The sequence below is a fragment of the Pelobates fuscus genome, chromosome 2 (assembly GCF_036172605.1).
Source record: "Pelobates fuscus isolate aPelFus1 chromosome 2, aPelFus1.pri, whole genome shotgun sequence".
NCBI classification, from domain to species: Eukaryota; Metazoa; Chordata; class Amphibia; order Anura; family Pelobatidae; genus Pelobates; species Pelobates fuscus.
The window spans coordinates 41,468,826-41,485,188 of record NC_086318.1 but is presented as its reverse complement, the minus strand read 5'-3'; the positions used below and the strand labels follow the sequence as shown (position 1 = coordinate 41,485,188).

Sequence of the window (16,363 nt, the reverse complement as noted above, 5' to 3'; positions counted from 1 at the left end):
TGTTTGCATAAGTACAAGTTAACTCGTTAAGATCTGAAAGTCGTAACGCGTCAAGCTGGATTTTCATTAGATAGGCTTATTTAAGTAAAACAAGCTAGAATCTAGGCATATTTAGTCCAACAGTGTAGCAGTGTAAAAACAGCATTCTGCATGTACGTGCGGGGCAAGTTTTGTTAGTAGGTGCAGATTAGCGAGTTATGCCAACGGGACACTGGCTTCCATTACAGTAGGAGTGGGTCAGGACTAGGGAACTGACAAGTAATAAAAACAGATTTTAGGACTCTGGGTGGCCTATCATGCCAATTTATAGCCAAAATATATCTGCCGCAGCAGGAGGTATAGCTCTTAGGTAGGTTGGTAGTCTGGGGTGTCTGCCTGGTTTTTGCATTAAAAGTAACAACTGAGTGTACGGGAACTCTCTACCATAACAGCAGGATATGAATACTAAAACACTATAAATCTAAATCATACTAAAAATCAGCAGTGCCCGCGAGAACCTAATACAGTGTAGTATAGCCTCAGATTGCAAGTGAGCCTGAAGTAAGTCCACGGTCAGAGCGTTAGCAGATGCCACAGTCCCGGCTCAGCAATACTCCGGCACCGCTGCTGAGTGAGAGAGCCAAAGGGGCTCCGCTGCTTCTTCCCAGTCTTCCGTGGGTGTCTCGTGTGGCGGGCGCGTGTTCTCGGTGGTATGCCAGCCTCTCCACCCTCCTTGTATCTCTGTGGGTTAATAGCAGAGTTGTATCTCCTGTTAGAGAGTTGAAGCCCTTCTGTGCACTTGTAGCGGCATTGCAGGATTCTGGGCGGTTAGTACTCTGAATGTCCAACTTGATTTTGCCGGCCATAGGCCGGACACGGACCCTCTGGGTGTGTTTCCGTAGCTCAAGTGGCCGTGTATGTGGGTCCTCTGCTTGTGTAGGGCCCCCGGTTGGCGGTGTCCGATGCGTGGTCCACGGCTTGTGGGTCGGGGCTTAGCCTTCGCTCTCTTCTCCTGCTTCATCCCGCTTAGGGACTCTGCATTGCTGTGCAGCGTTTGGGCTGTTTTGGCTGTTGGAGTTTGTGCCATTTTGGCCCATAGTCGTGCCCAAAAGAGAGGCTGCTGCTATGTGGTCCTCATGGGGATACTCGCTTGCTTGCCTCACTTGTGTAGGTTGGGTGGTTGTAGGCCCAGGAGCATAGTCGGCGGCCGCCAGTTGCGGATTGTTTGCGGTCGTGGGTGTTGGTGTGAGCCTGTGGCCTTGCGTTATGTGGACCGGGATGACCACCGCCGGTCCGTGGGGGGCGGGGGATTGTGGGCTCTGCGGTGTGTTAGCCGGGCAGAAAGGCGGCAGAAAGGCGGCAGGAGAGCGGCCGTCCCTCCCGCGCTGCCAGTGTATGTAGGACGCATGTTGGTGCCGAGCATGGTACCGGTATGTGAGGTATCCTCATGTAGGTCTCTGGTTCCTCTGCCCGATATCAGCGTCCAGGTGCCCGATTTGGGAGTCTGTGTTGGCTGTAGTCACTTGATTTGTCGGTTGGTACCGGAGCTGTTGCTGCCTGCGTCCGTGCGGCTCTGCGGTCAGGCCCCGCCCCCCCTTTTTTGCATTTTTAACACACAAACAAATATAAATGCTAGCTTTAGCCAGTGTTTGTGACTAAGTGGCTACTAAAAAAGACTGGACATACCCTGGGTTGTCTACTTTTCAAAAATATAAGGTTTGATGGGGGTAAATTACATTGACCAGCTTCAAAAATTTCCCAAATAGGACATGGGTGAATGATGACCAGCTGTGAAAATTCCAAGTTGGAAAACTGGAATGCGCACCCTCCAAATAAGGTATTTTAGCCTATACATGGGTGATCTCACTGTACTCAGGAGATGTTGCTGAAAACATATTTGAGTGTTTATATATATATATACATATACACATACATACACACACACACACACACACACTTTAGGTTGTCTTCTTTTAAAAAAAATATATACATGTGAAGGGTTATTCAGGGTTTCCTGATATCAGTGTTACAATGTAACTTGCGTTCATTTTGAAAATAATGGTTTGGAAATAGCAAAGTGCTACTTGTACTTAGAGCCCTATAACTTTCCCAAAAAGCTAAGAACATGTTAACATTGGGTATTTCTAAACTCAGGACAAAATTTAGAAACTATTTAGAATGGGTGTTTTTTGGCAGTTGTAGATGTGTAACAGATTTTGGGGATCAAAGCTGAAAAAAGTGTGTTGTTTTTATTAATTATTTCCATCATATTTTATAAAAATAAAATGTTTATAGTAAATTATATGATATGATGCAAATAATGGTATCTTTAGAAAGACCATTTAATAGCGAGAAAAACGGTTTATAATATGTGTGGATACAGTAAATGAATAAGAGGAAAATTACAGCTAAAAACAAACAGAAATGTAAAAATGGACCTATTCACAAACGGTAAGAAAATTGAAAAGTGGCCTGGTCACTAAGGGGTTAATCTATATTTTGTATATATGTTGGTCTTTACAAGAGCATCAGTGATTAGAAATGCACATTCTGACTGTGCTCCCAATTCCATTTATTTAGTGTATAATTAGATCTAAACTACCTGTATATGTACCTGTCATCCACAATTTGTAGGGAGCGGATGTACGTTAATTAAAACATAGGTGACTTTGTATTAGGACATGCGATTAGCCATTAACAGCCACTGTATTCTCCATTGCTGGTACTAAAGATCACTGGAGCCAAGATGACGGAATTATAAAATTAATTTACTAAAGCACTCCGTATTAAAGTGCTACATATAATAAGAGAAAAACTGAACCGTACTCATTTTATCATCCTCAGTGAATGGTCAGTCAAACCCTGCCAGGAACCTTCTGTTAAACAGATACTGCATTTGGAGGATAAATCATTAAGCGATCATACGGGTATGAAGGATAATTGAAACAAGCATATAAAGAGGGGAAAAAGTGTTGACAGTGTGTCTAGGAATTGATCTGCAGGTCTACACCATATCGGTGCCCTTTTAATGCATATATTTTAAAAGAGAGGAATACAGGACAAATGTTCCCTTGTGGCATGGACCCAGCTTTCCGGAAGAGCTGGAATATGACATATTATAGCTCTGTGAAGGAGCTACAACATAAGATCGTATTAATGCAGTCTGAATGAGACCAGGTTTAGAATATGAAAATTAAAGCATGAGGACACAAAGATCTTGTACTGCTGCTGCTCATCAATTCAACACATTGAGACTAGATTGTAGAGAATGCAGAGCTCCCAGATTTATTTGCACTTTAACCGCCAACTTTACTAGCTGCAATACCTCTTTCAATCAGTACATATGTGCAAAAATGTGTTTGAGCCGTGTCAGAATTAAAATTCTTTCAATCCACACCTGAACTAAAAGATCTGTCTGGGATTTGCTTGGCGAGTCTTACGTTGCAAACTGAATGTAACATGCTGTAGTTATCTTAACGTCAATGTGAAATTATAGAGAAAAAAAACAAAGTTGGTTTCTCTACTGTTTAACTTCAGTGAGTCATCAAATGTGACAAAAACATAAAAACATTGTCAAATAATTTTTGAACTGCAATTACAATACTCTACAAAACAATATATCTAATCTGTAAGAAGGGCATGTTGTGTTGTGGATATTGAACCAAATACGATTGTTAAGAGTTCCCTTTAAGAAATGTTTTCCCTTTTTGAGATCTAGTGTTGTGGGTTATGTTCCACTTGACAATCAGGCAACAAAATAGACATTAGAGCAGAGTAGATAATATAACCCACTAAGGCAGGAACATCAAAAGTGTTACCATTACAGCTTTAAAGAAAGCCATGTAAATTGATAAAACTGACCTGTGCACACGACTCCTCTGGCGTTTTAGCACTGACTGAATAAAGTGCTGGAAGGTCTAATCTGTGCACACAGAACTTTTCAAGGATGTGCAACACGGCAGGAGCAAGGTGTGAAGTCTGACCTGAGCCAGGCTCCCCAGACAAGAGCAACCTGGGTCGGTAAGAGGTTGGCTGGTGACATGCTGACCTACAAAAGGAAAGGTTGCAGTTAGTATGTATAAAGAACTGGAATCAAATCAGGTGGACAAAGGCATTATCATAATTAGGGACACACGCATTCATAAAAATATGTAACCAGAATTGACAATGTACACCCAAATGTGTTTCATAAAATGTCACCACATCATACATGTCTGTAAGGCAATTATTAACAAATGTGATAAGACATTGTCTTAGTACTGTTTGATGTATTTTATATTGGTAATAATGTGGACATTGTAACTGCTGGACGGCAGAGACTCAGCATCCCCTAGTAATATCCCTACTGTGTCCCCAGTGTGGATCATATTAAAGTTAAAGGCTCGGTTATGTTGATCACATTTTATAAAGAAAGCCATGTTCTAGGTTTATTTAGCAATGACTAAGGTTGGAAATATTATGGATAACAGAACACCGCCCCCCATCTAATTCACTGTGCTGGTAACCGTCACATTCCATACCAATAATGAAGTGAAATATGTGCAGTTTAAGGAACATTCTAAGCATTGTGACAACCACCCAAAGAAAGGCCTTAGACATGGTATAGCACTCACATTGTAAAGTGGAGGAAGGGTTTGTGGAGAGCAGCAGGATGATTCTTTGGTGATCCCGAGACACAACTCACATCAAATATTGACAAAGTGTTTTCATCTTCACTGTCATCTAGGAGAAGACCTACAGAAGGAGAACATAATAAACACAGGTACTAAACACTAAATAACGTATTTCCAGATAAATAAAATAACCGATGGACCATCTAGTAAGCAGTAAGCCTTTGCTTTATTGGACTTACTTATGAGCGACTAAATCAATGGGGGTTTTCACTCCCTGGTTGTGATCCAAAAATCGTCCTCTTCCCATATTATGTAGAGGCACTGGTTTTAATCCATCGGGTTCGAGTAAACTGCCCACAATAAATAGTTTACCATAGTGATAATGCTCATTTAAAACAATGAGGACCACATATATACTGGAATGAGTCTCCAACAATGACTAACTTAAAAAGTTTGTGAAAATGTTTGCCCAAAAATAGTGACAAACCATATAAACTGTAAATTGATTTAAGGGGACAGTTTAGGTAGTTTTGGCACCATAATAACTTAATAATCAAGTTATGGTGCCAGGAGTCACCCGGATGCACTCTTACCGTCAAGGGTTAAGCCATTTTGGTACGGTTTAACCCCAAACTTGCCTCCAGAACCGATCTCAACTCCCCCCCAGACGGCATCCGGCTTATGAAATTTTAGTTTCAGTAATCAGGGAGTGTCGCTGATTGGCTAGAAGTGGTCAGCTGATGCTCTCAGCCAATCATTGACTCCACGTTCACAAAGCTGGCTTGAAAAAGGTATGTTTCTTCTCAAGCCAGTTTTGTGCATATGGAGTCACTGATTGGCTGAGAGTGGTCAGCTATTGCTGGAGTGCCCTTTCAAATTAAATCATTTATTGGCAACAATGTGGTTACTATACAGCTAATGAATGCTCCATTCATAGTTCTATGGAGTGCAGCTACCAGAAATAATTATTTTATACACAATTAAAGGAACACTATAGGGTCAGGAACACAAACCTGTATTCCTGACCCTATAGTGTTAAAACCTTAAATTAAGCCCCCCCCCCCCGTTTTCCTCTTGCCTCCCTATGAACAGTAAATTCTTACTTGTGTTTAAGTCTGCAGCTGCTGGCTCTGCCCCGGTCTGCCTCTGACATCATCAGAAGTGGTGGTCTGAACCAATCACAATGCTTCCCCATAGAATTGGCTGAGACTATCAAAGAGGCAGATCAGGGGTAGATCCAGGACACATCAAACACAGCCCTGGCTGTGCATCTCAATGATGAAAGTTCAGTGTCTGCATGCAAAGAGTGGAGACACTGAATGGCAGTGCTGCTCTGGTCCAAGAAGCACATCTAGCAGCCATCTGGGGAGTAGCCAGTGGAGGTATCACTAGGCTGTAATGTAAACAATGCATTTTTCTCAGTGTTTACAGAAAAAAAGCCTCAAGGGAATACTTCTTCTAACCAGAACAAATGCAATAAGCTGTAGTTGTTCTGGTTACTATAGTGTCTGTTTAACATAAAATTAGAAGAAATTGCCAACAGAATAGTGACCTACCCTCTTTTTTGTTGTCATTGCTGAACTCAGCGTGAGGAAACACTTTGTGCAACACACCATGTACATCTGAGAAGGTCCTCTCTAAAAGTGGCCTAATGATAGGAGACAGAGCATGCCCAGAAGACAACACAGCACGTTGAGAAGCAGGCACAATGTTTTTCATTGCATGGTAAAAATCATGGGCACCAAGAACAACAGAAGAGATGTCCAGCTGTAGCTTCTGACTGCTGGCGTAAATCTGGGGGTAGCGCCGTCTAAGGGCGATCAAGGCAGCCTCAGTGCAAAGTGCTTTAATATCTGCGCCACAGTAACCTAGAACACAACAAAAACAAAATAGATATGTCACCTGGAGCCTCTAGAAAGTCATTATAAAGGTAAATATAGGTAGTTTTGCTCTGACATGTATAACCAGAAATCAGGCGTGACCTGTGCACTTACTGTGGATAAAGCAATATACTTTTATGGCATATGTTACGTTTTACAAAATCTTAAAGGCTATTAAACTCAATGTTTTCTTATCTAGCTAATAAAAGCAAATGTTTGTTTAAACATCTTAACATTTGCAAAATGCCTGCCAAGCATAACATTTCTGCAAAAAACACCAAAAAAAAAAAATCCAAAGTGTACTGAGAAGTTGCTAATAGATCAGTGTGGAGCAGTGTCAATTTTGGCAGTAAATTTCAATTTAGTTTTATTCATAGTCTTTTGACTGAGAAAAGCCATTTTAGTCATCTGAATTGCTTTAGTTTTAGTCGACTAAATCTACAGTACATTTTAGTCAACATGACTAAAATCTAATAGGTTAAGTTAAAGTCTATATCTGTCTCTTTTGCCCCTTTGTGTGTCTCTTTCTCCCTCAGCCCCTCTATGTCACTTTGTGTCCCCACCAGCCCTACATCTCATCTCCCTAATGTGCCTGATTCCCTCCATGTGTCTCATTCGCCCAGCACCCCAGGGGTCTCATTCGCCCAGCACCCCAGGGGTCTCATTCGCCCAGCACCCCAGGGGTCTCATTCGCCCAGCACCCCAGGGGTCTCATTCGCCCAGCACCCCAGGGGTCTCATTCGCCCAGCACCCCAGGGGTCTCATTCGCCCAGCACCCCCCAGCCAAACTATGTCATTCATGCAAAGACAGAAATTAAATAGTTATCTCATGGGCCTGAATGGCTTATCAATAAATGTTATGGTCTGGAATACATGCAAACTAAGCATATTATGGCGATATCACACAACTACAGTATTTGCAAAACAAGTTATTTAAAACTTTCAAAATTAAGATTTGATTACTTGAAAAAAAAAAAAAAAAAAAGGTCGACAACGTATTAATATTAAGATTATTAAAACACATGCAAGTTCACCAGGGAGAAAAAAAATGCTGTTAAACTCACCAACACATTTCTCAGCTAGTTCCTCTAGGAATGCATCAGACAGTTTGGGGTTCCAGTCCCTGGTGTGTATTTGTAAAATGTGCTTTCTTGCCTGGTACAGAGAAAAACAAACAGGAAATGTCTGTGTCATGCTGAAAACAAAATGTATCAATTAATAGCAGGTTAATAAGGAACTCTGAACTCCATGTTTTTTTTCCAACTATATGTATGCCTAATAGGGAATTACACACAGCAAATGAAACGGATTGTCTATGCAGAAAAAAAACACTTGTACAATCACTTTCAGACTGTTTTCAATAACTACCATTTACAGTCAAGTGGTAAAAAAGCACCAACTCCACAAACAAACATAACATAAATTAAGAATAAAAATCTCTCTATTTTTGTTTTTAATTAGACGTGTTGCTTAAATTATTTCACATTTCTGAGAATGTCCTGCAGAGCACCAGAAGCTACCCAACATGTTCGAAGAAAGTCTGTAACATGTTTTAATTAAAATAACATTTTACCACTGTTGTGAATGCATGTCGACACATTATCAGATCTGATAAGGTGAGGTTTTCTAAAATTGCAAAGCAGGCCAAGAAACACCACTATACAGCATCATCTCATTAAGTATATTTTGATACTCATTTTGTGAAGGATTTTTTTTCTAGCAGTGTAATATTTGCACGTCCCAATAATTTAAGCGGCTCGATCACTGTATAGGTTTTACTTTTATATTATTCCTTTTTCATCATTTTATTTGTCCTTTAATTTTTTTTAAATGTGCTTGTTTTGTTATACGCAAAAAATAAACTACTTTTCTCATGGGGAGTGTGATCTTTTTGGCAATTTTTTTCAGTAGGTGAACCTTGAGCAAAGTTACATTTCAATTGCTAATCTAATTTACCTACAATCCATCAGTCGAAAGAAACCCACAGAAGGGCAAAGTGCAGACATCATGGACAGACAAGAACAAAATGGAGATGCCCAAATATTGAAATAAAAAGATGAGGCACGCGGAAAAGAGGAAAGTATTATTATGAAGATATAAGAGACATAAGGAAAGGAAAACTGAAAGAACAAAAAAATATAACCACGACAGAGTCATTTTAAGCCCAAAGGTTTAGCATATTATTTTTGTCACGAGCAGGAAGTTAGACCTGATGCTCACCTTCTGATCAGGTAAACTGAAAAGAAATTCCCTGTCAAATCGACCAGGTCTCCTGAGTGCTGGGTCTATTGAATCAAGTCTGTTGGTAGCACCAATAACAATGATCTCCCCGCGATTATCCAATCCATCCATGAGTGCAAGCAACGTTGACACTATCGAACTATGAGAAAGAGGCAGATCAACATAATTGCCCATAATACAAAATTCTCAAATGGATTTTCTTTTCTACCAATAGCATATGGCTTTAATAAAAACAAAACAAAACAAAAAAAAGGTTTATTACATTTTACAATCTTCATGATAGATATAAAGATACAATTTATTTCTGTTATTTTTGTCATATATATTTTTATTAAAACTACACTAATATTCAGCAGAGATCACAACATCAAAGCATCAGTTTGTGTACTACATATTTTTATAACCAGCTTCCATGACAAGTTCACCTGTGGATCTGATCCTGCCGACTTGAACGGACTGGAGCAAGCCCATCTATTTCATCAAAAAATATTATAGATGGCCGCATGACATATGCCTGAAATGCAAAAGACATGAAATAACGTTCACAGATAGTGTTAGGCTGGCAGCACTAAGCAATATTATCATTATTACTACTATATTTATATATTTATAGCAGCATATTTCTCAGCATTTCATAATAGGAAGAGGGAGAGAGAGAGGGAGAGAGAAAGAGACAAAAAAAAAATAGACAGAATGGAAGGACAAGGCTGGTAAAAGGATTTTATATGCCCCAGGCAAAGATCCATTTTGCCAATCCCCGTCCTTCGTGTCTCACAATCCCATTTTTCATGGTCTGTCTCACACACTCTATTCATCTAGTTTAACCAAGATCTTTGCTGCCCTGTCTTTATGAGCATTTCATCAGGCTATTTTACTATATTTTTCAAAGTCTTTATGATCATAGAATCTCACTCACAATCTCAGATTCTTGTTTTCTTCTAATTTAATATTTCTACTCATTAAACATTATTTGTTGACTTAAAAATCTCCCTAAATTTAGTTTTAAAAAAACTCCAAAGAAAACAGAAGTCAGACATAGGAGGAATAAAAAAATAATAATAAATAAATAAGCAAAGAGGCTAGGGAGTAATTTAGGAATAAAATATTAACATGGTTATTCATGAACGTCTAAATTGCAGAGAATTAAAATCTGAAATACAAAATTCAGGCTACAACAGCCAAGTTGTCACTATAGTTGGGTTTGATAATTTTATCACATCATCTATTTTATGCTTGATTTTGTCATCTGATAATTTGGTAGAATTCAAGGTTCACTGATTAGCCCTTTCAGTACACCTGACATACGCACATTAATTATTTTGACTGGCTCCAATTTTTTCTCGTTGTTTCATTGTTGTTATTGTGTGTGTGCGCAGCATTCCCTTTGCAGCCAGGGTCTCTAGATCCATAATTCACTTGTGCTTAGATTCAGAGCATCACAGCTAGTGTCTGTGTTAATAGATACACACCAAAAGCTTGAGGGTAATGTTAGGATTTCCCACCAGCAAATGTTGGCAGTCCTGGGTCCTATTAGCCTAACAGTCGCATCTGGCATGTGGAGGAAGGGTTTACAAGTAAAATGTAATCCACAGCCTTTAGAAAAGTTATGAAGAAAACAGAGCTATCATTCCATGTTATATGCAGTTAGCTCTGAGGGTCTTTCATGCTGCATACAGATATCCTCTAACCAGCGAATGATTCTGCTATTGCTCTGCTAAGCACATCCTCTTCCTCTAGGGCAGGGGTAGGCAACCTTTTAGCAGCACTGTGCCGATATAGGATTGTGATGTCCCGTAGCGTGCCGGTCCTATTTTTTTTAAATTGAGGTGTGTATGTTGTCGTATTCTGCTTGTGTTATTTATACTGCAGTTGCTTTGTATCGTTGTATTTGTGCGTATATGAGCTATTATATTGTAAATGTAAAGGAGTAGTTTGTGGTATCGTTTGTGGGCTGTGTATGGGGGCTGCTTGTGGAATTGTGTGTGTGGATGGATAAGTCACATTGTGTGTTTGGTAGTGTGTGTATGTGTGGGGGTTGTTTGGGGTATTGCATGTGAGAGGCTGCATGTGGGGTTGTGTGCATGTATGTGGATTGTTAGCGGGTTACGTTTATGCGGATTTTGTGTATGTTTGTATGTGGGCTGTTCGTATTATTTGTATGAGGGGAGGGTTATTGTGCATTTCTGTGTATATCTAGCAGTGTGGGTGGCTTCCCTGGGTTCCAGTGGGGACCAGGCTGGCCAGGTACAGGTCAAGGACAGGAGCTGCAACAGCAGCTGCGGGCTGCTCTACTACAGTGTGGATTCCCATTTACAAGTGCTGGGAGGAAGTGATATGAGATAGTTATCTGAGATCACTTCCTCTACATGATGCAATGCATAAATTGAGGATTGTCCTTCACCACCTCTTCGTATTAGCAGATATCTGAAGTTTCACTGGGACTCCTGATAGGCCAGAGCATGTTTGGCTCTAGCAGCCTTGAGTGCCGTGCAAAGACACCTTGAGTGCCGTGCATGGCACTAGTGCCGTAGGTTGCCTACCCCTGCTCTAGGGGGTACTGTAACCTTATTTTATTACTGCAGGCTTTGCAAAAATGCCTCAGTTATTGAAATGATCTTTCTTTTCATCATTTCAAAAACAATGAATACTATGGTTTGTGAATATAAATACGAAAACGAACAGCACGGCTTCAAGTTTTCACCATGTAGATTTACATATACGTTCACTTGTTATTAATCCTGTTTTACTGTAAAGAGCACTAATGAATGTGTACGATTTTTAAGACAATATTTTGAAAATGTAAAAGATCAACATGTTAAACATATTATGAAGTTTAACCCCTTAAGGACACATGACATGTGTGACATGTCATGATTCCCTTTTATTCCAGAAGTTTGGTACTTAAGGGGTCAAGCAGGAGTGTGCTCACTGAAATGCACAATGTAAGGCATTTACGGAGTGTAAGAAGGAAATGACCTTAAGTCAAATCAACATTTGAGCTATGTATTTAACAGTCAGTTCACTAGCAACCATTTAGCTAGAGTAGATATGATGTTGTGTGCTTTGCAGTTCAGTAAAGTTATTTTTGTAGGATATGCTAACTGGACTTGCACCCAAGCTTTATCCAACACATGTACAGTGTGTGAGTGTTTTCATTTTTCCTGAGAACTTACTTGATCAAACAGAAGCCGTAGCTGCCGTTCAGACTCGCCGACCCATTTGCTGAGGCAGTCTGCCCCTTTTCGCATGAAAAAAGACACTTTTTTATCTCCCTGGCTGCATTCATTAGCAAGAGCTCGAGCAACCAACGTTTTGCCTGTTCCTGGTGGCCCATAAAACAGACAACCCCTGCAGAGTAAAGGAAAGAATACATAATTGGAAAACGAACCAGGAATGTGTAAAACTTCCATTAAAAAAAACTCATTTTAAATGGATCCTCTATATATGAGAGAAATGTTCTCCCAATAAACTTGAAATGTTTACATTATTTCCAGTTATAGTTCAAAGAAGAATTGATTCCAGGAATTGTAGGAATGACAAAGTCAAAGAAAACAAGTGCCAGCGTTTGGCCCCACCCCAGTTCTGCCTACTTGCCAATTTCAGCCTATCCAATGCTTTCCCTATGGTAAGCATTTAATTGGCTAAAAATCGTAAATTGCCATGATGTCAGTGAGGGGGCGGGGTCAGTACCGGCAAACCCGGGCAGTACTATAAATAAGGTAAGTTTTTTTTATTTTATAGGGGGACTAAGGGGAGGGGGAGTCAGCTACCTAAATGGTGGTTTTACACTATAGGTCAGGAATAAAGGTCTGTGTTCCTGACCCTGTAGTGATCCTTTAAAGGGACACTCCAGGCACCCAGACCACTTCTGCCCATTGGAGTGGTCTGGGTGCAAACTCCCAGTATCCTTAACCCTGCAAGTGTAATTATTGCAGTTTTCATACCTTGCAGTGGTAAGTCCTCCTCTAGTGGTTGTCTATCAGAAAGCCACTAGAGGGACCTCCGTGTTCTTAGAACACGAAAAGTGTTTTAAACAACGCTGAACGTCCTCACGCTATGTTAGGACCTCCAGCATTGCCGAAATCCCCATAGAAAAGCATAGAAAAATGCTTTCCTATGGGGAGGTCTAATGTGCGCATTATGTCACCCCCCGCTGGCTGACGTCGGCGGGGGAGGAGAGTAGGCGGAGCCTGACCAGCGCCGAGAGACATCGGCGCTGGACTCCGGTAAGTCACTGAAGGGGTTTTAACCTCTTCAGCAAATTGGGATGGGGGGTGGGAGAGGGGCACTACAGGGTCCTGCAGTGCCAAGAAAACATATGTTTTCCTTGCACAGGAGAATCCCTTTAACCCCTTAAGGACCAAACTTCTGGAATAAAAGGGAATCATGACGTGTCACACATGTCATGTGTCCTTAAGGGGTTAAGAGACCAAAAGCAGAGAATGCTTGGTCAATAAGTGGGCTTAATCACTACACTTTTGTTGATGGACTCAAAAAAGTTTAGGCACACTTTGGCAAAAAAATAAACTCCAACTTATTTGAGATAAAGATATTTTCTTCCCTAGCTAGGTAACTATGGCTTATATTTTTCAAATGTGATCCAAACATACTATTTAGTTGCTTCTGGATGCTGGTAGCTAATTGTCATTCTGAACAACAAGTGAGTGTGTTTTAATCCATTAAGAGGAAGGTTTACAAATATGTCTTTATTGAGGCAAGGGCTTTAGAGTCTGCCATCTGTTATGCGAGCAGCTAATCCACACGGCCCGGAAAAATGACTGTGCTGTCACAAAACGCTGCTCTCCCTGCTGATCACATATTGGCGAACTGTAACATGCAAAACACAGCAGCTGCTGCTCAGAGACCGAACACTTTACCAAAGGGGAACATTAAACAGATTTTAATGAAACCTCACAATAAAATGTGTGCATCCACAATAAGACTCAATTTATAACTCTCTTTTTAAGTGCATTAATTCCCTGGTTACCACAAAGGTACTGTAAAGCAACAGTGCCCTCTACTCTTCACTTGATATTAAAATAAGCCTATCATCTACAAATTGTATGGATGAATATTTAACCTTAAAACAAGCTAAATACAACCTATACATAGTGCTTGGTTAAAGAGGAATGGTCACTTCTGTGATTTTTGCACAAGCAAATAGCAAGCTAAAAGTTAGATATTGCCTGTGCTAGCTTTGTTATTTTACATGCTTTGCCAGGTATAGGCTTGTACCGCACGGCTGGAGCACACACGCTCATACGGAATTTCTCCATTATTGCAGGAGTACACCCAACCTAGCACAATTACCCAAAATTTGCAGCCAAATGTTGTTCACCCTAATAAAAGCTGCAATAGTATTTACAGCACCCAATACGGGCCAGTCCCAGTGTCTGCGCCTGACGGAGCGGTCAGGCGCAGACAGAAGACTTAAGTGTAAATCGTTCATTAACGGTTTAAGCCTTGAAGGTAAGCCAGCGCCAGGGACTTCTTGGTACTATAACAAATGAATCTGAAAGAAGTGCCCGAGGTATTCCATTAATCTAAAAGAGTGACATGATATAGAGGGAAGTGCATAAATGCCAATATGGGAGCATTCCTTGAACTGCTATGTATACATAGGGTTAATCTCTTCCAATATGTAAACAATACAGATAAGTTTGTCTCAATGTAAACATGTATACAGATCCCATTTTGTACTTTTTTCCGATGCATATTGCTGTATGATTGACACCAAGTAGATACAACTGCTCTGTTGGGGAAGGATTTTATTTGTGTCAATTCTTGTTTGTGTCAATTCCTACCGTGAATGCTCTCAGTTATTCACTAAAGTGAGAATTCTAAGTGAACAAGATCAAACTGGACAAAATGGAAAAATTATTTATTTCAATTATGCTTCCCCCCCTCCCGAATCTAATACATCAAATAGCACCCCTGGTCGCCCCCAAATTCATTTTGAATTCCCAGCCGTTCTCACTTTGTTGAAGAGCCCTATCTATGTTAGATAAGCCACATGATGTCCTTGAAAGGTTTCTGGGTGACAGATGAAAGGTGTTTAACAAGCACTTACCTTGGTGGCTGTATTTTAAATTTTTCGAAAATTTCAGGATACATAAGAGGGAAAACTACCATTTCTTTTAATGCATAAATGTGCTGACTAAGACCGCCAACTTTATCAAAACGAACCTATAAGAAAAATGTAGCAATAAAAGCAAATAAAAAACGTGTTCATGAAGTTTGCATGAGTGTTCAAACGGATTTTAATGTACAATTTTACAATTTCCAACAGACTTTTAGCTTCCAATCAGCAAATGTGAAGTTCAATTGATAGGACAAAATAATATATTCCGCAAAGCCAAAATCCTTTTTCATGCCATGTTTTCTCATTTATTGTTTAAAGATCTGAACAACTCTCCCGATGTATGGAAAGGTTATGTTACACAAGTGTTCTTAACCTCATAACTAAATAATCGGATTATATAAGTGCTCCAGAGATTATCACTGCAAAAGTTACTTCTAATGGAGCACAGGACATTTTACATAAATAACTAAGTGAAACTAAAATTTATAAAACAGAAATGTTTTTGTAATAAATTTAAAAAGTTGCATAGATTTGAGAAACCGTTTTATTTTTCTATTCAGAAACAAGTGCAGGAATTACTGTTAAACAGCTAGACACATGAGATGAGAATTGGATGATCACCACATAAAACATATGGTTATAAACAGATTTTTGGAAACTCGGCAGCATTAAGTTGCACACTGATTTCAGAGTGAGGAAGAAGAGCACCAAATATTTAACTAGCAACAGATCATGGTAGATATACTTAGTTACCTTGGTTTAACGGGGGAAAAAGTGCAAAGAATTTGGATATCAGACCCCTTTGGGTCATAACACAACTCAACACAATACAATACGTCACACTTTCACACTTATCGACAACAATTGACTATAGTAATCGTTTGTAAACACGCAACTTCAAGGAAATTTTGAACATTAATATGTCCACATTAATCTAGTTCTTGAGGGACTTGTTTGGTTACCCACGGTATTAACACGACACAGCATTGCAATTTCTGCTGAGGAACGCAGTTACAACTGAAACATGATATTTGATGTAGAGCAAAAAACGGGTCGCAAGAGTATTCTGAGAATGGACAGCAGCTGAAATAGCCTGCCCTTCGGTGGGTCCCCACTCAGAACTCAAGCTGGTTTTAGCTCATCTTGTGCCATTACAGAGAGAACATATCTGAAGCATATCAGACTGGTCCCACCCATACGGGCAGTCCAGATCTGAAATGCCAGCAAGTTCCCTCTGCACGAGAGATACAGCAACCCCAGACGATCGTTTCAGCCTTGTTAGGCATCATCAGTGAGGCATAGCTGATATCTCTCTAGGCGCCGTGATATTTGATGTAAACTGACATTAAAATGAAACTGTCTCTGAATGTAATTTCTTTATGGATATATACTGTTCTTATATTGTACTCTTGCATTCTTTTATTAATGCGGGCCCTGCGAGCCTAAACTTTATCTTATTCACACTTTAATAAAAACGGATTATTCAAAAAATAAAAAGAATTTGGATATCTCTAATCGATAAGGTTTGGCAACTACCAGCTCCTATCCAGCAGCCAGTCCTCCGTCAA

At 40.0% G+C, this 16,363-nt stretch overlaps 1 protein-coding gene across 1 annotated transcript in view; it reads right to left on the bottom strand.

The window, feature by feature from the left end:
• The window catches only part of ATAD2B (ATPase family AAA domain containing 2B), a 126,208-nt gene that overhangs the window by 75,841 nt on the left and 34,004 nt on the right, over positions 1 to 16,363 (bottom strand). Inside the window, exons 11-18 of the mRNA XM_063442117.1 lie at positions 14,784 to 14,899; positions 11,887 to 12,061; positions 9,139 to 9,227; positions 8,693 to 8,852; positions 7,537 to 7,627; positions 6,149 to 6,460; positions 4,593 to 4,713; positions 3,841 to 4,027 (exon numbers count right to left, since the gene is read on the bottom strand). Of these exons, the coding sequence (XP_063298187.1) occupies positions 3,841 to 4,027; positions 4,593 to 4,713; positions 6,149 to 6,460; positions 7,537 to 7,627; positions 8,693 to 8,852; positions 9,139 to 9,227; positions 11,887 to 12,061; positions 14,784 to 14,899 (1,251 nt within the window). The remainder of the gene's footprint in view (positions 1 to 3,840; positions 4,028 to 4,592; positions 4,714 to 6,148; positions 6,461 to 7,536; positions 7,628 to 8,692; positions 8,853 to 9,138; positions 9,228 to 11,886; positions 12,062 to 14,783; positions 14,900 to 16,363) is intronic.